The sequence below is a fragment of the Gracilinanus agilis genome, chromosome 2 (genome assembly GCF_016433145.1).
Source record: "Gracilinanus agilis isolate LMUSP501 chromosome 2, AgileGrace, whole genome shotgun sequence".
NCBI lineage: Eukaryota > Metazoa > Chordata > Mammalia > Didelphimorphia > Didelphidae > Gracilinanus > Gracilinanus agilis.
In genome coordinates, this window is record NC_058131.1 from 37,932,092 (window position 1) to 37,953,973 (window position 21,882).

General features: G+C 40.4%; 1 protein-coding gene across 1 annotated transcript; it reads left to right on the forward strand.

Moving 5' to 3' along the window:
* The first annotated feature begins 6,962 nt into the window (after positions 1-6,962).
* Positions 6,963-14,283, forward strand: LOC123233186 (cyclin-A2-like). The gene is made up of 2 exons (XM_044659338.1): positions 6,963-7,157; positions 12,698-14,283. Exons 1-2 carry the CDS (start codon positions 6,963-6,965, stop codon positions 14,156-14,158), a joined length of 1,656 nt encoding a protein of 551 aa, XP_044515273.1. The 3' UTR covers positions 14,159-14,283.
* The last annotated feature ends 7,599 nt before the right edge of the window (positions 14,284-21,882 follow it).

Consider the following 21,882-nt stretch of genomic DNA (forward strand, 5'->3'; position numbering starts at 1 on the left):
AGAAAAACTTTAGTTAAGACAAATAAGAGGAGACCATAAAGAAAAGTATGTCCATGCAACACAACACAAAAAGACATAAAACACAATCATGAACTGATTTATATTTGTTGACCTCATATAAACAAGTGTGTGTATTTGCAAATATGCAAAATGTAAATATATAAATAATTAGGTAGTTCCATAAGGTCTTAGACAAATAGAAAGATAAACTGATATTTTTATCTAACTGACTAGGAAATGAAATTTCTGTAAAAATTATACATACTTGTAAAATAGGTTTTTCCAGTGTAGTTATAGGGTGTAAATAGTGTATCATAGCTTGTACATACATTGTACATAGAAGCATGTATAGAATAGGGTAAGGAACTTAGATAATATTGTGTAACAGTTAGTTATTAGGTAAGTGTTAATATAAAATAGAATAGGTTGTTGCATTTTGGATAGGAATAGGATTAAGTTGCATTGGCAGCATAGTTTATTTGAAAAACGTTTAATCATAAAGCTTTAGGCTGAAATTGTGTTAATGAAAGAGCAATAGTTAGGATAATTTGCATAGTAATAAGTATAGATAGAGAAATGGTTGTATTAGTTTATTTGCAGAATAGGTATTACTATTACCACAGTCGATGTTCATAAGGTTATTGTACTGCAACATTTCTTTTTGCTTTTGGAATTACTTATTGTAGACCCTCAAATTTTCCCTTACCCATAACTTTCCTGCAAAATCTTTTAGAATAAGGTAGTATAGCATAGAATAGATAGTGTGGGGAAGGGTATTTTGTTATTTTGGGGCAAGTAGTTAGATATAGAATAGTGTAACAATATGGTAAGTATGAAACGTTCACAACAGTGATCTTGGCAAGATCACAGCGTGAAAGGGGATGAAATTGTAGGAGAAGCTTTGCCCAGAAAAGAGTTTTGGAATGTTGCAGAGTGACCTAAAGAACAGGAGTGACAGTTGGAAGGATCAGCAGGGGTTTCTGGGAAAAGAACTAGAGAAGGGAAGTTTCGTCTCTGGATGCTGACCTGGACAAAGCTGATTGCATTTTCTGGCTAAGCCTTTGGCTTTGGCTAAAGTCAAAGAGACTCTATACCAGTGATTCCCAAAGTGGGCACCACCGCCCCTGGTGGGTGCTGCAGTGATCCAGGGAGGCGGTGATGGCCACAGGCGCATTTGGGGGCAGTGAATAACTGTAAGGGGGCGGCAATAGTATGTGACAGGGGGTGCTAAGTAATATTTTTTCTGGGAAGGGGGCGGTAGACCAAAAAAGTTTGGGAACCACTGCTCTATATCATACTTGTGATAGGCTAAGACTTTCTAATTCCCACTCTCTAAACCCATTCTTGATCCTGATTCATTAAACCACCCTGGTGATTATCAACTAAACGCAGTCAGATTAGATCTCTGGGAAATTATCTAGGAAGAGTGAGGGGATAAAGGGGAAAACCAGGAAGGCAGTTCTAATAGGTTTTGGTTACGCAAAACCCAAAACTGGCCACCATTATTGTCTTCCCTGACAGGGACTGTGTTCAGAAGGGACATCTTGGGGACCAGGCAATTCGCTAAGTCCTGGCAAAACGCCAGCACATACCTCATAGAAGTCCTTTACCTGAATACTGGTTCTTGTCTCTCCCTGTTCTCAATTCCATCACGGGGACCACCCCCTTGAAGCCCTCTAGTTAAAAGGGAGGGTTTAGTTAAAAGCCCAGATAGGCTTCAACACACACACAAACTAGCAAACTAAACCATCTTTAGGGTTCTCCCTCTATGCTTTTAACACTTTCTGGCTGTGTGACCCTGGGTAAGATCCTTAACCTCTACTGCCTCCCCTTTATCTCTATTTTGCTTTGAAATTGATACTTAATGTGGACTCTAAAACAGAAGATAAGGATTTAAAAAGAAAAATAAAAGGGTAAGTCTAACATTTCAAGGTAAGACATTTTAACTGTTATGATTCACTGGAATGATGCTTGTGATCATCTCCTGTATGACACTGCCTCAAAAAGTAAAGTTTACTCACCTGGGGAAGAGCTTCTTAGAATTTCTCTTTCAGGCAATCTTAGTACTTCTCTTTTCTCCAATGTTGAAAGGACATCTCCATAGGAAATTAGAAGTCCTGCTCATGAGAAAAGCAATGGAAAAACTGCTGTGAATGGAAAGACATATTAGAATTGAATCTTGACTATTTTCTCTTTGGGGAACAGAAGTAATGCTAGAAAGGACCTCTGAAAGATACTCTGTATTGTATTCTATGGGACAAGTGGCAGGGTTTGAATTGAACAAAAATTCTTCATTTTAGCAAATAAAGATGGAAACGTTTCATATCTTCAATTAATTGTACTAAGACTTTAGTGAAGAAGTTTGACTCTGGATGAATATAAAATAGGAAAGAGGAAGCAGAAACACCACCAAAGGATTTAAGGATCTTTCCACATTACTGACATGGATGAGGACATCCCTTCACACGAAATTAAAACTCAGTGAAGCACTTCAACCATCACATAACCTGACAAAAATGAGGAAGCCAGAAACCCCAGTGGCCAGATCAGAGAAAAGCCATCCTCACCCAGGGAGACAAAGTTCTCATAGTTCTCCAGCATCACTTCCCTGTACATGTCCTTCTGAGTTGGATTCAACAGCCCCCATTCCTCTTGGGTGAAGTCCACAACCACATCTTGGAATGTCAGTGATTCCTGAAATATCAAAAAACATCCCTTCTCACACAGGGACTATCCCTCATGAATGAATGAAAAAGCATTTATTAAGGCTTATTATGTGCTATAAACTGTGCAACGTGCTGGGGATAAAACCTCAAACAAAGACAGTCGTTCCCCTCAAGAAGCTTACATGCAGGAGAGTGATAGCCACAGAGCCAGGCCTGGAGATGGGAGGTCCTGGGTTCAAATGTGGCCTCAGGCACTTCCTAGCTGTGTAACCCCAATTGTCTAGTCTTTACTATTTTTCTGCCTTGGAATTGATACACAGTACAGATTCTAAGATGGAAGGTAAGGGTTTAAAAAAAAAAAAAGATGAGGATGGTCAGGAAGTTAGGTGATAGGAAGTTGGTCTTACAAAGAGGGATGGATTCTCAAAGGTTTGGAGCATCCCAGGTCAAGGATTTCTTGAGGATCTATTTCCCATTTTCTTCCTTTTCTATTCCCTACATTGTAGAAAATTTTACTTTGTTGCTCAAGGTCAACCTTATAAATCACTTCCCAAGCCTAGACTTCATTCTTCAAAGCCACACTTCTTTCTAGAGATATTGATCACTCAATTTGGGGCAGTATTATTCAGGCCACAAATGAAATATTAAAATAAAATCTTCCCTCCTGATATATATCTACTTAATACAGAACTACTCTCTCCCACCTAAGCTGCTGCTTCTTCATCCCAAGCCCTTTTTCCTGTGGATGTCCCCTGCCCAAGCTCTGTTTTGGACTCACTCTCCTCTCCCGGTGACCTCATCAGTTCACATGAGTTTTTTTTATCCTCAAGAAGCTGAAGCTTCCCCATCCATAGATGCAACCCAGGTCTCCTCCTCAGCTGCAGTCTTGCAACATCAACTGCATCAACTGCTTACTGAACATTTCAAACAGGATGCCCAACAGGCAACTCAAACTCAACACATCTAAAATATAAGTCATTACCATTGCCCCCAAACTCAATCTTTTTTGCTACTTGCCTGTTTCTATTTAGGATACCTCCATCTATTTAAGGTAACATCTAGAGTCAGATAGGAGGCTCAGGGAATTAGAGTACTGGGTTTGTAGTGAAGAAGACCTGAATTCAAATATGGCACTTACTAGCTATGGGACTTTGGACAATGATTTCACCTCTGTCTGTCTCAGTTTTCTTAACTGTAAAATGGGTATAAGAGCATCTTTGTAAGACATTTAGTACCTTTCTTGGTAAGTACTAGGCACTTAATAAATGCCTGTTTCCTCCCTCCCTCTACTCATCTCAGCTTATAACTTCGGTGTCATCCTAGACTACCAGTCTCATTCTCCCTCATTCTGCACAGCAAAACAATTGCCAAATCTTGTTATTTCTACCTTTGCAGCATCTCATCTCTCCCTTCTACTCACACCCACCTACTAGTCTAATTAAGGCTGTCATGCATCTAGCAGGCACAATTACCATACCCTCTTTAACAGCTCCCTGAGACCTTAAGTCTCTTCTCATTCCAATCCCTCCTCCACAAACTTACCAAAATAATTTTTTTCCTAAAGCTCAGTCCTGACATCATTTTCCTATTCAATAAACTACATTTGACTCTAAGTCAATAAACTTTGATAAACACTCTTATTACCTTAAAAGAAAGAAGCTCTTTTGTCTGACATTTGAGATGTTTCTCAACCTTTGCAGGCTCACATATCTCTTCTCCCCTACTTTCTCCACAACCTGTCCAGACTGCTCTGTTTCTCAAACATGGAACTCCGATTTCTGTTTCTTTGTCTTTTCAGTGGCCATCCCTCACACCAGGAGGGTCTTTCCTTATTTCTCCAGCTTTGTGTACCTTCCTCTTGTTGCAGGAGAAACACATACAAGATTTTGCAGTTTATGTTTCCCTAGTGCTAACTGGTGAGAAATACAAGATTTCTGAACATGAGAGGTCCTTCCTCTATCACTGCCCATTGCTGCCCTCTGCCCACCTTCATCACTCTGATACTGTCCTTTTTCTATTTTGTCCATATCTCTATGTATGTTGTCTTCACCTTGAAGATTCATTTATCTCTGTTTTTTCATTTCCAGCACAAAGCATAATAGTCCCTGGGTCATAGAAGGATTTTAGAAATCATAATCACAGAATATGATTGTTCCAAAGGTCCTCATCCATGAAAGAAATCCCCACTGTAACCTTCATGACAAGGGATCATCCAGATCTATGATTATTGACTGAGTAATGCCTAGCCCACCTTCTTTTCTGGCTATTTTTTTATGACATCTTTTTTTTTCTTTTGCCATTTCTCACACATTAGGCTTCTTTGACTTTGTGTATCATATCCATATGCCTCAACAGTGTCCAACTCTGGACACCTATGATTCGATAATTTGTAAAGTCTAGTGTTGGCCAACTCACAATAGTAAAAATATATGTTACTGTGTCAAAAATAACTTAGGTTCTATTAATAAGCATTTATAAGCTCCTGCTTATTAGGTGCTAGATAATGTACCAGGTACTAGGGATGCAAAGACAAAAAAAATCCAACATAATAGTCCCTGTCCTCAAGGGACATTCTATCAAAAAATAATATGTACATCTATAAGAACAAATCATATATATACAAGGTAATTTCAGGGGGCAAGCTCTAGCATTTAAAAGGACAAATAATGTCCCTATGTAGAAGATGGCCTTTAAGTTGAGCTCTGAAGAAAAATTGATTCCAAGAAGCATAAAGTGAGAGTATATCCAAGGTGTGGGGTGTAATGGGGAATAGCCAGGGAAGGTGATTTAAATATTAAAATGGACCCTGGGTAAGACTTTACAAGCCAAGGAACCAGGTTTAACCATAAGGGAAAGACCATTGACTGAAATGGCAGTTACGCCTGACCAACTGCCACTCAGCCCCACCCAGCCAGGAATAAATTCAGATTATTACATACAGACAATAAGGACCTTAAATTACTAAAAACACACAGGGAATCAGTTTTAATTATTATATGAGGGGATTAGGTAAAACTATGACTAACAACCCAGGACAGGAGTCAGAAGGGGAGAGTTCCTTAGCCAACCTGGCTCCTGCCAGGTTTTGACAGCTTGGCTAAGGACCTGAGGATGGGGCTTGAATTTGGGATCTCACAAATATTCCAGGGATGGTTTCAGGATGCCAGGAGCCAACTCCTCCAGAAAACTGATGATCCAAAGCAGCCAGGTAGGGAGTGAAAACTGCAAGCTGTCCACCAGATCACAGGCCATTTCCCTGCTCAGTGCTGTCTTGCAGGATTGATGTCCTCTGCTTTCCACCTTCACCACTCTCCAGGATCCCAGGGAATCAGGGTACAGCTCCCCTAGCTCTGAGGTCTCCCAGGGTCAGTTACAGCTTGTCCCAACCACCATGGAGTCTGTCTCAGAGAGCAAGCCCCTTCCTCCTTCCCCCTGCATTCCATTCAGAATGTCCATGATCTCCAGCAAAGGCTTTTCCTAACATGCTTACACACATCTACTTTTAAACTTTTAAAACCTATGCCTATTACAGGGGGACAGCCAGTCTGTGGCCAAGTATTGAGATACAAGATGGATTTACAATAAGAATTATGTCATTTCCAAAATGCAATCAAGCATGTGCTCTTCTTCCTATTCAGTTCTGGGTCCAGTTCATTGTCTATTATATTATATACGTACTGGTAGACTGCACAACCAAATATATGTTGCCCTCCCAATAAAAGACATCCATCCATCATCCATTGCATTTTCCATCTGTGAAGAGTGAGGTCAATTTTTTGAGTGTCTGTGAATCATTGAGAAGAAAGTGTGCAGTGTTCTTGGTCTTCATACAATCAGCACATCTTCAACTATACGAATATGAACCATCTGTGGAGCCCTTCTTCCATCTGACCCTACCCAGGCCATCTCCCATGACCATGGGGAATACCCCTCAGGGTATCTCTATTTTATGGCTACATGGATATGAGCCATCAGATGTGGGATAGGGACTGGCCCTGTGATTTCAGGGGAGTAGAGAAATGCCTTCTATCAGCACAGGGCAGTGTCCTCTCCAAACTGACCCTGCTCCCTGCTAGAGTTGTTTCAAGAGAGCACTGTGGTCACAAGGCCTGTGTTTGTCAGAGGTGCTGTTATGCCCAGTTTCGGTCCAATTGCAAGGATGAGTTCACACCAACAGTGTAAGGCCAAAAGGAACGTTATTGCTAACTCAGAGTTAGGGTCCAGGACACTAGAACTAACCTGGACCCCGCTATGAGGGAAGCATGGGCTTTTTAGCTAGATGCAGAGTGTATACAAATGTCCCAGAACCTAGTTGCACTGTGCTACAACGAATGTCCTGTTGTTAGCAACTGTGGGTTCTCCGACAAGTCCTGCCTGGAAAGTCCCGGGCTTGTGGTTGCTTGGTTCCTGTGGCATAACTTTGGGGTCCTACAGGGGGTCTCAGCGCTTCCAAGGTCAGCTCCCTGTTCAGGAGTCACATTGCCTCTGGTGGTAATCAAAGAATTTTTGAACTTCATTCTCTCTTTCTTTATACCTATCAAGGGATCTTATTTAATCATGGCATATGCATGATCATATGCTAGGGGAGAGAGACCAGCTGGAAGAAAGTTTGAAGGATGCATTTCGTTTACCAAAATTGCGCTGTCATTATTACTACTGTTTCAATATCAATAAAAAATAAGCAGGACAGTTTGCAGTCTCTACATTTTCCAGTAATCGTACAACTGTGGACACACAGATTGGGGTCATAAATCAGTCCCTTAGATGTTCAAATCAACATTGTCTTGTCAACGTGGAATCTAGAAACCCCCAAACTTGTAGCCTAGTAAGATTCAGTGACTCCCCCCCAGTTTAAAACGTTAACTTAAAGGAGAAAAGCCCCAGATTTGACCTTGTCACATGAGAATTTCTCCCAGAGGGGAAAGTCCAACCTCAGACCCTCAGACTAACAAAAGACCTTAAAGCAGTTTAGGTGAGGAGAGCGGATACCATCAGGTGTTAAATATCTCTTTTGTCCCAATGGATTTTCCCCTCAGGCCAAAGTCCTTTACCTAAGTAGCCCAGCCCTTGGCTAGATCTTTCCCTTTTGTGTCCATTGTAAAGCATCAACCCCTCACAGTTATTCCGGTCTGTCTCTATTTTCCTTTGTTACCATTGTGAAGTCAATCAACTATCCCTTTCATCCTCAGTCCCCATGTTTCCCTAGAAAGGTATTTAAGTTTCCCACTTGAATGGCTCTTTGAAGTTGGCATCTAGTATGGTGGTACTCCCAGGAGTTTGGTGACCAGAGCTGCCAGTCTGGGACTCTTCATGGGTTGATAGAGCACAGCTCTGTGAGGCCTAAATTTAGTGCTAAACTCCTATCCTTAATTAAAGAGAGGCTTTTTCTGACTATTTAATTGTTCTGTGGTGTTTTTCCCAGGTAACAGTCTCTATTAAGGAATTATTTGTGGGGGAAGCTAGGTGGCTTAGTGGATAGAGAAGCAGTGAAGACAGAAGGTCCTGGGTTCAAATCTGACCTCAGATACTTCCTAACTGTGCGACTCTGGGCAAGTCACTTAATCCCAATTTCCTGGCCTTTATCATTCTTCTGCCTTGGAATTAATACTTAGTATTGATTCTAAGACAGAAGGTAAGGGTTTAAAAAAAGGTTATTTGTGTTTTGTTTGTACTTTGTATGCAGTCTGACACACTCTATTCATTATTTTGGTTATATCTCCGTGCTTTGAATAGAAGACCTCTAAGATATATCTCTAATTCTAAGATTATATTTTGTGCAACTATTAGCCTTCATCATGGACAAACCAAAGGACATGTAGGGGTTGTTAAGTGTCTACATGCCCCCAACTACTGCAGTGGGTGAGAAACCAACTAAGCTTAAGGAGTTTCATGTGTTGTATCTGGTCCACTCCATAAGTGTGTGTGTGTGTGTTTCCATTTCTTGAATTAGAGGCTTTCAAAGGCCTACTACATGCACTTACCCTTTATAGGGCTCATTAAATGTTGACTGATTGATGCTACACCTTCTCCTTTCTATAAGTACAAATTAATTTCCTGTTAGGTGAAACAGACCCACAGATTTTTGGCTTGGATCACTATAACTCACTCCAAGTACCCTTGTTTTCATTCTTAGTGTCATTTTCAGTTTTTCTTATGGCATTCTGAAGATGGATGTACAGTCACCAAAAGTGAAGTTTTGTAAGGAAACAATGACAAATCCATTTCACTATTCTCCTTCCAACTTAACCCATGATTTAAGATGTTTTCATTAAGATGGCAGCAGGAAGAGTTGGAGGAAAACTCAGCTCTCCCAAGTAAATACCAACAATGATCTAAAAAGAACATAAAACTGAAAATATATCAAGAAATACATACAGAGAAACATCAGTAAAGTCCTTTATCTAGCCTAGCATTGCATCAAAAGGTCTCCAAAAAGCTCCAGGGCTGGAAGAAAGATCCTACCAGAGGAAAGTAAGCATGGGCTCAGCTGAAGATTCCAGAAGATCATGGCAAATCATAACCAAAGAAACCTCAACTTGGAAAGAAGACCATGATGGTGCCCCAACTAGGGAGACCAGCCCCAGTGTTATGATTGGAGAAGTGAAATCTTCCAGCACTTGAAAACTAGGAGAGATGATAGCTAACGGCAAGCTATTAAGTGATTAAGATCAAAACCAAAGAAAGCCTGACTACCTCCTATACCTTGGCCCTGGCACAAAGTCCCAAGTTTAGGAAGCTTAAGTTGAAGATGTAAGAAAAATAGAAAAAGACAGTGAAAACAATGAAAAATGTATTACAGATCAAGGTATACTCAAAAGATAAAGCCCAGAAAAAAAAGTAACTCTACAACAAGAACAAGACGAGTCTTAGGGGGGAAATAACTTGGTCACAAGGCTCATAATACTACCTGGAGAAAATGAAGAAAGGTATTTAAAAAGATATATCTATTTTACAGAAAAAAGAATTGAAAAGAAAATAAGCAGGTTAAAACAGAAGGAACAAAACTTTATCCATGTAGCAGACTCCTTGAAAACAGAAGAAACCAAACAAAATTCAATGATTCCATGAGACAATAAAAAATGCAAACCACAAAAAATAATGAAAGAAAATAGAAGATGCCAATTATCAAAAACTGCCCCAGAAAGCAGGTAAAAGAGGTAATTTAAGAATTGTCAGTTTCTCTTAAAAATATGGCCCAAAAAATGGTAGCCTGCCATGTTCAGGAAATCACAAATGAAAATTGCCTGAATGTATAAGTACCAGAAGTTAAGGTGAAAACAAAAAGAATCCACTAATTGCTTCCTGAAAGAAAACCTTAAATGAAAACTCTCAGGAATATATTGGGGAAAGTCTGGAGTTCCCAGGTCTAAGAAAAATATATTGCAAGTTTAAAAGGGAATTCTTGGTTCTCTTTGAGTTCACACTTGTGAAAAGGGAATCCTTTGTTCTCTTTGCCCAGTTGAAGTTAACACTTTGGTTGGCAATAACTTTGAATCAACACAAGCTTGAACTAGGTGGAATAGCTGCAAACCACTTAGTGAATTCACATCCTACCTAGTGGTAGGCAAGAAGCCAGCGAAATATTTGGAGAGTTACACCCTTTTCTTTTTCTAACTCACACAGTCAGAAACTTGTTCACACCCTTAGAAAGTGTGAACCCTTTTGATGAGTATTCATCCCTCCAGAAATGGGGTCACAAAGTTGAATGACTAAACAACAAAATTTCATTCTCTGTTGTATTATTTGGTACTTGTCATATCCAGCATCTACCAGTTTTTTTCTTGAAGAAAATATGATATATCTTCTGTCATCTACAGTTCTTTGGCCTCTCTCATTCTTTCTTTTTCTTCCTCTGCTATGCCACATATTTCTCCTCATCTTCACCTTTTCCCATCTTTACATTGATCTCAAGGTCTTTGTAGAATTTCTCCACTTCACATATAAACTACTACCTTTTTTCCCCAATTAAAGCAAAATCCCTCATTAACGATGTTCAAAAAAATATTCCTCCATCTGCACTCTATCAGTTCTATATCTAGATATAGATAGCATGGTTCATTATGAATCTTCTGAAATAATGTTTGGTCATGTTGATCAAGGTTCTGAGATTTTAAAAATTGTTCATCTTTGCAGCATTGTTATTGTACAAATTATTCTGGTTCTGCTCATTTTATTTTGCACCCATTGATACAAATTTGTCCTGTTTTCTTTGAAACCAAACCTTTCATCATTCCTTACAGCATCACATGCATATACCAATATTTGCTCAGTCATTCTCCAATTAACAAATACCCCCTCCATTTCTAATTGTTTGCCACAATGAAAAGAGCAAGCAGCTATATTTTCTGCAAATGCTTATCATTAGCATTATGTCATGAATAAATATCCAAGGAAAGAATGTTTCTTATTGCCTCTGGGAAAACTATTCCATGAATTAAATATCTAGGAGACCATCACATACCAGAACTCTTAAGTCATAGGAGTCATAGAGTCATGTATCTTTATTTACCAGCCTGGCAGGTGAGATTCCTGATCTGCAGAAGCCATGGAAGTCAGGGAACTGAGGTGAAACCTTGGGCCAATTGAAGGATCACAGGGGAGGGTTTAGACTGAGCTTGAAAATTCAGGGAGTGAAGCTCACTTCAGTTCTTGGTCATTCCTTTGGGCTCATGAAAGGATGCCTCTCTCTCAGTCATCAGAATTATCTAGGTAAGCCATCTCTGGAAAGCAGGAACCAAGTCCAGGGGAAATCTAGGAACTTGGTCTCTTGGGCCCCATCCCTTCCTGAATTCAAGTCTGCTCCTTGGCTGGCCTTAATTTGTCTGGCCTGACCCTGTGGGCAGCTGGGCAACTGAGGTAAACAGGGTTAAGTGACTTGCCCAGGATCACACATCTAGTAAGTGTTTGAGACTGGATCTGAACTTAGATCTTCCTAACTCCAGGTGTGGTACACTATCCATTGTGCCACCTAGCTGCCCCAGAATAAGGCAATGGTTGTAGTTTATCCTATTTTATACATAAGGAGACTGAAAGACTCAGAAGAAATAATTCTCCCAGAATCACAAAAGTTTTCACATGGAGAAATTGCTGTTGCTTCTATCCAAGTCTAATATCTTCCATGCAATATGGTAGAAATCTTTCCTAAGGAAAAATGAGGATAGAATTTTATTTCAAGGTCTAGTACTTCCATCCTTATAGGCTGAAAACTCAGGTAGGTTCATCATTTTGAAAACTGGGAATCTTTAGGAGTCAGAAAAAAGTGTGAACTTGGAAGACCTCAAGGTGACTGGATATTAGAAGTGTTAACTCAGCTCAGTGCTAGTGAATTACAGCAATAAGGATTCAGTCCAAGGGAATTCACACCTTTTCAAGGTGTTAAATAAAGGGGTGGAGCTACTTCCTATAAAAGGACCAGATCATGTCAGCTCAGACAGATTTCCTTTGGAGCAACTGAAAGTCAACAGATCACAACTGCTGAAGCAAAGAAGCTACAGAGAAAAGTGTCTTACAAAATTTTTGCCTTACAAACTTAATTTTTTTAAGAATTTGAGAATTGAATCTTGTAGCCAAAGAGGGAAGGGAAAGTCAAAGGGTGTCAGGAGAGGGAGATAAGCATTGCTCACCTTTCAAAAGAAGTAAATGGGTGCCTAGGATTGTAAAGAATTGCTAGATTTTGCAGAAGGCAATGGGAATGGAGCCAACTGTTTGGGCACACTCCATCTAAAGGGATTTTTACACCAGTGCCTCTTGCTGCTGCCTGGAAAGTCTCAGTAGTCACTCATTCCTGTCCTGGGTAAAAACTTGGACATTTCTGAGGCAGTTCAATGTGGACACTGTAGAAGTGACAGGAATAGTAGGCAAAACCCCTCATATTTCAGGTCATTTATAGAGGTAAGCTTGATAAGTTAGCATTGAGCTGGTCAGTGAAAAATTGAAGGGTTATCAGTAAGGGATCTGAGCAGTGTTTATGAATAGCTCAGATTCTCTTCTTTTGTGTTTAACACTTGTGTGTTCTTCATTGAATCTGGCAGATTTTCAAGAGTCAGGTAGAGCCTCTGGAGCCTCAGAAGCTGTCTGAGACATCAGGACAATCAGAGCTGCACATCTGCTTATCCCCCCCGCTGTCCAAGGACATGTATCCCCGCGTGCTTGGCCTCCACTGGGTACTGCCCAGAGTACACCAGACTCAAACTGCAGCCCAGAGCGGATCCGGGGCAGGCAGCCTCAGTGAGACACAAGGAGTGACTCAGGAAGAACTGAGGCAGAGAGAAGCAAGCTCCCAGGAGAACCAGGAGACCATCCACCCAGACAAGTTCAGCAATGCCAAGCGCTCCTGGAAGCCCACAGTGCTGGGTAGGATTCAAAACAAAATGCGGGCCCGGGCCACGGCCACAACACCAAAGAAACCAAAGCGTCTCCTCCTTGCTGCTCTCGGGCTTAATGGTAAGCAGAGGAAGGCCACCAGCCAGCAGCCTGCTTTCACAGTTCAAAGGGATGAGCCAGATGTTGAGAGTGAGAAGGAACTTCTTAGCCCTAAAAAGGTGCAATACGAGGACAATATATTGGATTCCAATTCAGCTGTTTCACCACCAGAGACAAGAAAACCTTTGGTGCCCTGTCATCAAACAAAGGATGATAGTTCTGAAGCCTCTCTTCCTCGGGACACGTCCATGAAACTGGAAGCCCAAGAAATGGTATCAAATATCATTGAAGTCTCTGACTATGCAGAAGACATCTATCTTTACCTCAGGGAAATGGAGCTTAAACGTAAACTGAATGTGGATTTCATGAAGAATCAGCCAGATGGCACTGACAGAATAAGGGTTTTCTTAGTGAGCTGGCTAGTGTCCCTAGCGGAATTCCACCAGCTCCAGGATGAGACTCTGCACTTGGCCGTGAACTATATAGATAGGTACCTCTCCTTAGAATCAGTGTCTTTTGGGGAGCTGTCCCTGATTGGCATTGCTGCCTTGCTGGTTGCCTCCAAGTTTGAAGAAGTCTTCCCACTCAGGGTAGGAGGGCTTGTTAACCTCCTAGCTGGCCAATTCTCTAAAAAGGAGATCATAAGAATGGAGCGCAGGCTGTTGGAAGTGCTGACTTTTGACCTTTCAGCACCAACAATCAATCATTTCCTCACTCAGTATTTCCTTCATCAAGAGCAGCCCAATTCTGAAGTGGAAAACTTAGCCATGTTTCTGGGAGAGTTAAGTTTAATCGATACTGACACCTATCTGAAATATCTCCCATCAGTTATTGCAGGAGCTGCATTTCATCTAGCTCTCTACACAATCACTGGCAAGAGCTGGCCTGAGTCACTGGTCAGAAAAACGGGATACACCTTGCAAAGTCTTAAGCCATGTCTCCTGGACCTTCATCAGACCTACCTCAGAGCACCAGAGCAGGATCTACAGATTATACAACAAAAATACGAAATGGCAGTGCACTGCTCAGTATCACTCATCAAACCTCCAGAGACATTAAACTTAGAGTGAGCAAAGGACTCAGAGCTGAAACTGCAATAGAAGCCTTGCTGTGCAATTTATATTATGGACCTCAGTTTCTTCACAAAGAATCACTTTAGCTGAAGCATAGTAGATTTTTTTCTCCAGCCCTTTAATCTTTCTGTATGTGCATCTCCCTGTTTTAAATGTATTTTTTGTAGACAACATATATGTTATATACATAACAAAAGCATTCTGGCTTTTACTCCATTCTGCTATTTTCCTTCATTTTTATGGATGGGTTTATCCTGTTCACATTTACAGTTATGATTACTAATGGTGTTGTTTCTATCCATCTTATTTTTCCCATTTATCCTTCTCTTTTCCTTTCAGCCTTTTCCTATTCAAAAATGCAGTATTTCTGTTTCTGACTACTGCCTGCCCTAGTTCCCCCTCCCTTTTGTTTATCCAACGGTAGCAACTATGGAAATATATTGTATAATAACCTATGTCATATTTCCTGCCATTTTTGTGGAAGGGGAAAGAGTGGGAGAGGGAGAGAACATGGATGGGAAAATGGCAGAAATCAATTATTAAAAATTGTATCAACCTGTAACCTGGAAAAATGAAAATAAAGGGCTTTTTTAAAAAAATCACTTTATAAAGCATAACTTATTATTTTCAGTTCATAAATTACTTTTTATGATTAATGCGTGCACACTCACACACACACACACAGACACCCCCCCCACACACACACACACACAATTCGCTTTATGTAAGACCCTAATTCTGTGAGCAAAGCTGCAGATGCTTTGCCTGAGATCCCGCCCTAGCCTTGTGAATAAATATCCCTCCAACCATTTTCCTGTCCCCATTCCAGCCCTTGACTACATTTCCCAGAATTTGTGCATCACTTGTCTAGTTCATTAAGCTAGATGTCTTACTCTGCCCTCTTTCTTATTTCTCTACTTTCACTCTTTCCATCTATTTTATAAATAAACTTCTACAAAAGTCATTTTGACTTGAGGTATATTAATTTTGGCGACCACATTCATATATTTAGTCCAACCTTAATTTTTAACCCTTACAATTGTAACATATAGAAAATGGTCAGCCATTTTTTGCAGCTGCAAAAGAGCAGTTTGTCCCTTTAGAATACAGAACCTAGCAAGGCAGCCCCAGGCATGTACCTATCTGGCATTTGGGAAAGGAATGTAAATTGAGGAGCAAAACTCCTCAGGGTTTACTTCTTCTCAGGTTTAGGGAGGCAGGAGATTGTCTATTGTCTGGGTCTCAGGAGGAGGGTAGATTGGTATAGGTAGGCAGGAAGGGTTCAGATGACTTTGCTAACTATATCAATCACCTTATTATTGATAAGGCAACTGAACCTCAATTATCAAACATCAAAATATCCAAATCTATAACAGCTTCTGAGCCAGGAGAGACTCTCAAAGTCCCCTGGACTCAGCACCTATGTCAACTTTCTACTTAGGTATCTTCATAAGTTTATTGTACTTATTATAGTTTATAAGCTTAATAGGGTTCACCTATTTCCCTCTCTCCCACGTCCTAGTTTCCCTTTCCTTCAATCTATCCAGCAAACCCAGTTTAAATCTACAAGCCTCTGATAGCCTTTCCTTATAAGCTGATTGCCTACCTTGTTGAGGACAAAGTCATCATTGTTAATATCGTAGTCGGATCATGGAATCAAGCCTAGCTGATCCGATTACTTCAAGATCAAGCTTGTGCTAGGATTATAATCATTATTAAGGTCCCAGGAAGTCAAGATCAACTTCCTAGTTTCATCAAGGCCAACTGATTCCTAAGGAACTGTTACTAGGGCATCTAACCTGACACAGAATTCCATCACCTTTCAGTGGAGCTTTTAGTAGCCAGTTGTGGCAAATAGTCCTCTGTCCTTCACAACATGGTTAAATATCAGTGCTCCACTGTATTAATAGATAATAGGACCTTAACCACCATAACACAATATATTTAATGACTCAAAAACTTATTTAATAAGTGATTAAATAAGTAAACTGCCTCCAAGATATCACTGAAACTCCTAAAATTAGTGTTAATATTAGCTTCAGTAACCTTTTCTACAGTGACTAAGGAATTGCTACTGTTTTTAAGAGGCATTGGGGCTTCTAGTAAAGGTGAAAGTTTATTGAATAGCCTAGCTCCTTCACAGAATGTTCAGTTCAGTACATGTTAACTCAGATCAAATTGCTTGCCTTCCCAATGGAGGGAGAGAATTTGGGTCTAAAAATTTTATAAATCAAATGTTAAAAATTGTTTTTACATGTAATTTAGAAAAATTATTTAAAATAAGAACAAGGGGGCAGCTGGGTAGCTCAGTGGATTGAGAGCCAGGCCTAGAGATGGGAGGTCTTAGGTTCAAATCTGGCCTCAGACACTTCCCAGCTGTGTGACCCTGGGCAAGTCACTTGACCCCCATTGCCTACCCTTACCACTCTTCCACCTATAAGTCAATACACAGAACTTAAGGGTTTAAAAATAAAAATAAAAATAAGAACAAGATATTTAGTCAAGGTGCAAGGAAAAAAATGTACCAGAAGGAACAATGTCCAAATAACCCCCCTAGAGAAAGGTCAATATCTGGAACTTGTCCAGGACTGCACGAAGAGCCTGCCAGGAGTCTGTGGATGATCTAAACAGAATTAAACAAAGGAAGACACACCTCACAGTGTCTTCCCAGCAGGTTCCAGACCCACAGCAGGAGTTTTGCTCAGGGCTCAGAATCTTCTGGGAAGGAAGAGATGACAGAAAGGTCTATGGATGCAACTTGGCAGAGCAGAGTGGATGAAGTCAAGGGATAGAAGTCTGTTCACACTTCTAGGAATGAGATGGCATTTGAGGAGAATAAGGTTTGGGTTACTCACCTGGCACCTGGCCTGCAGGTGCCCAGTAGCCATATTCTCCTCCACCTTGTCTGTCCCTTCTTGGCTAAGACCACAGTCTTCCCTCACAAGCCAGAACTGGAGGAAGAGAAAGAAGGTAAGTGGGAAGTCAACTTGAAACTCCTTAACTTACCAGGATGGAACTACCACCAGCATGGTGGTTGTACCTAAGGTACAGACATCTCACAGTGTTTACAGTAATAAGGCTGGCCATTCTGGATCCTCTACAATTTCAGGTTTAGAAATGAAAGACGATAGGTCTGATGAGGGTTGTCATCAATCCATGCCATCAACTAATTTGGGTTTAGGAGGGCAAATAAGTCAGGAGGTCAAAGTAAGGAAGGAAGGGAGGAAGGAAACATTTATTAAGTACTAATTAAGTATTAATACATGTGCTGTGCTAAATGCTTTACAAAATATTTCATCTGTAACAACTGTGAATAACTTAGCAATTTTCAGTAATATAATAATCCAAAACAATCCCAAAGGACTCAGGATAAAATTAAATGCCATATGCTTCCAGAGAAAGAATTGTTGGAATTTGAATCCAGGATAAAGCAAACTTTTTTTACTTTAATTTTTTTTTGTTTCCTTCCACAAAAGGATTCCTACCCAAAAAATGCCTTATATGATTGCACATATAAAATCTCTATGAGATTGCTTACCATCTGAGGGGAAGGGAAGGAGAGAATTTGAGACTCAAAATTCTTTTTAAAATGTTAGAAGCTGTTTTTACATGGAATTGGGGGGGAAATAAAATTAAATAAAAAACAAATATCTCATTCCATCCTCAACACAACCTTGGGAGATAATTATTATTATCCTCATTTTACAATGGAGGAAACCAAGGAAAAGAAAGGTTTAGTGACTTGCCCAGAGTCACCTGACTAGTGAGTGTCTGAAGTCACATTTGAATTCTCTTCCTGTGCTCAAGCACCACCTTTAACAAGAAGCTAGTAGCCTTATTTCCAAAACTGTCTTCCTTACTTTATACTGATTTGTAAAGCAGCTAGGTGTAAGGTTTTTAAGGTAGAAGACAGAGTACCAGGTCTAGAGTTCAAATCTGAATTCAGACACTTTCTGCAAGTCACATAACGCTATCTGCCTCAGTTTCCTCATCTGTAAAATGAGTCAGGGAAGGAAATGACAAACCATTGCAATATTTTTTTTGCCAAGGAAACTCCAAATGGGACAGGAAGAGTCATTGAGGACTGATGACAATTGACTTGCATTCTTTTTATAAGTATTCTATAGATACTTTAAAGCTACACACACACACACATACACACACACACACACACACACACACACACACACACACACACACACACCCCTCCCTCTTTAAGAGTAGGGATTATTTTATTCTTTGCATCTGTATGCCCAAAGCTCAGCGCTTGACTGATTACAGTTCTGAAATTCCTTCTCCTTCTTCCTCATCCACGTCCTCCTTCTTCCTACTTTCCATCTTAGAATCAATATCGTGTATTGGTTCCAAAGCAGAAGAGCAGTATGGGCTAGGCAACAGCGTTAAGTGACTTGTCCAGGATCACACAGCCAGGAAGTGTCTGAGGTCAAATATGAACTCAGGACTCCCCTTCTTTAAGCCTGGCTCTTAATCCATTGAGCCACCTCGGTGGTCCCCCCTCCATGACTATTTTCCAGGGAATCCGAAACATTGGAGTAGGATTACACTGGAAAATGCGGACAAAATTTGAGCCGAGCATCACTCTATCCCGTAGAGGAGGTAGTCAGAGAGATGGATCGCGAAGTGGGCAAACACAAAGAATACTCCCTCCACCCACAACTACTTGGGCTGTAACTCCTCCTCTCCCCGCCTCAGGCCCCGCCCCATAAGGCCCCTTCCTTCTGGGGCTGGGGGAGGGAAGACGTGGTGCTATAGCAGCCATGGACGATTCCCTCTTCCCAAGCCAGGGACGCATTTGACCAAGAAGGAAACTGAGGCCTAGAGGGCAAAGGGCTGACTTGAGGTTCTGCGGCCAGAGAGAGGTCAGACTGTCCGACCACCCGCGCCTCCGCCCCACTCACTCACCTGCTCCCCGCAAAAATTAAATTAAAATGTCCGGCTCAAACCGTAATCAAACGCTCACAAGGGTTGCTTACGGAGAGCCTCGAACTACGATTCCCAGAATTCATCAGGAGCGAGGACGGGGCGGGGCGCAGCACCCCATTATGGAGAATTGTTCTTCGGGAGAGGCGAATTCTGGGAAATGGAGTCTTGCTCTGTTTAAAACGAAAACTACACCAACAAAAACCCCCGCAGGCCAAAGGATTCTGCGAAATGGAGTTGGCTAGCTGCGCATTCGTTTTAAGTTGCCAGGGATGAAAATGTGGAGAAAATCGTAACAGGGATTTAAAGGGCTTCATGGAAAAGGAAACATTTGACTTGGATGCTTATTGGACTGCGGTGGTACCACAGTGCACAGAGTGCTGGGATGGGTCACGAAAAACTGAGTTCAAATCCTACCCCCAGAGCCTTCATACCTGGGTGACCATGTGCAAGTCACTTCACCTCTTCATGCCTCAGTTTCCTATTCCGTAAAATGGGAATAAGCATAGCATCTCCCTCTGAGGGTTCCCAAATGAGATAATGATTGTGAAAGGGCTCAATACAGTGTCTGGCACACAGTAGATGCTTGATTAACCCTTATTCTCTTCCCTTTCTCCTCTCCTCCAGTTGAAAAAGGAGCAGCTGAACAAATCATGGCATATGCTGGGCGATATTACTGTCCTGTGAGAAATTAGGCACGGGATGGTTCCCAAGAAATCAAAGAACAAATGAATTGGGTGAATCAAGCAGAACCAAGAGAAGATTTTATTTGACTTCAACATTGTAAAGGAAAACAGCTAATGAAATAGTTTGGGATAGACTGTGATGACTTGTGATCTGAGAGGCTAAGGATAAGTCATGCTTTGCTACATTGGAGAGAGAAGAGATGGACTGAACAGGTGCTTAGAATGCTTCAGGTGCAGCCCAGTGTGGTTTTATTTCCCACTATACTTAATACAAGGAAGGGTTCTAATTTTTTTTTTTTAATGGGGCTGCATAACCAGGACCCTAAGGTCTTTAAAAAGACTTGAATCAGCTTCAGCCACTTCGATGTCACTCATTGCTCCATTCTCTTCAGCTATGCTCCGTTGGTGGGAAGGTGCCTAAGAGGCTCTTCATTTTACTAGGTTCTAGGGGAGTAATGAAGGAGTGATCACCTCATACTAAAAAAGAGAGAAAGGAAGAGTGACATGAAGATGAGTCATTAAAAAAAGGAAATTCGTCAAAGGATATAAATGAGTAGAATTTTATTGGAGTTGCCTTGTTAAATTTCTAATATACAAAGGACCCGGAATACTATTGTGCCCTGAGAAATGATGAGCAAATTAATTTTTTTAGGAAGTTGAAAAGATTTACAGGAAATAATGAAGAGGAAACTGAGTAGAACAAAGGGAATATTATATGCAACTACAGAATTAATATTTGAAGAATGACCTATGAATGACCTTCAGAGAGAAAACTGATAAATAGAAATCTGAAAGACATAATTTAGATAGATAGATAGATAGATAGATATGTCTTTTTATTAGGTGATGCCTTCTGTGGTGTGGGAAGAAGATGGAGAGGCTGAGCATAAATGCTATCAGAAAAAAAAATACACAGAGAAGATCCAGAAATTCAGAGTTTCATATGTAGTCCTTATTCCTTGTGGAACAGGAGCCCAACTCATTCATAGACCCATAATGAATTTCTCAGATGTTATCTTCACATGGAAGATGTTAGGGAATAGATGATGTCTCCAGATAGAGGACACTTGAGAATTGGTCTTCTTGGAGTATCATGATGACAGTGTCTTGGAGACTAGAACACATGTGGACATTCTGTAACTAGTTCTGGTTGGGAGAAGCCTTTTTCTATTAACTGCAAAGTCAGCATCTTCAAAATGGTTTGTATTGACTTTGGCCACCTCTTCATCACTATTTACTCCATTTTCAGCTGTATTCCAGTAGTATGATGGTGTCCAGTGAAAGACAGTGCTTTAAGGGGAAGGGATCACTCACACCTAACAGGTTATTGAGTTGAATATAATTTTTAAAAATACGTTTTTTTCTTCAGGTGAAGCTATGTTTCTTCTATTGGACTTATAAGAGAACACCACATTACCTCATTCAATTGCTAGGTAAATAATATTTCTGGTATTGTAATTGCATGATGGGTTCCATCAGTTCCCCACTGCAGAGAAAGATGAGAAAATATGACCTTTATCAATTGAGTAGGATTTTATAATTTTGATTGTATTCTCCAAAAATTCCTAGGACCCTTGTATCCTAGGTTGAGGGGGATAATTTAGAGGTTTGAAGAGTTGATCATGTACTCCTACCTATTCCCCAGGATTCAATAGCAAATGCTCTTCGAATAAAGATGTGTGATCAGCATTACCTCTATGCTAGGGGTTCACTGAAGTATCTGAAATGTAGCAAGCCAAATCTTGAATAAAAAAGGAAGGCAAAAAGCATAACAGTAGCCATGATTCCCTTTCTCAGTACTTCCAGATAAGGAATTTTTTTATGACCTTATCAATTATCCAAAAAAACAAACATTTCAATTTATAAAGAACAAAAAAGAGGACTGTGTGAAACTGAATTTTTATGTAATGTGCTTTGGAAAACTGTATATTAAATCTATGGGTAATAAAGTAATAACAAAAATTACCTTGTTTCATGTTATTTTTAGCAGTTTATTAATTTTGGGAGGGGGGGTGCATTTTTATCCCTCGCCACTAACTCTCACCCATTCCACAAAAATTAAATTGAAACAACAAATCAACACATTGGCCCTAT

What these genes read in the sequence shown, in the direction of transcription:
- LOC123233186 (XM_044659338.1), top strand. Translation starts at nt 6,963, where the DNA reads ATGTCCCAGAACCTAGTTGCACTGTGCTACAACGAATGTCCTGTTGTT. An exon ending in GAGTCACATTGCCTCTGGTG is followed by an intron (nt 7,158 to 12,697) that starts GTAATCAAAGAA and finishes TGAATCTGGCAG; the next exon opens with ATTTTCAAGAGTCAGGTAGA.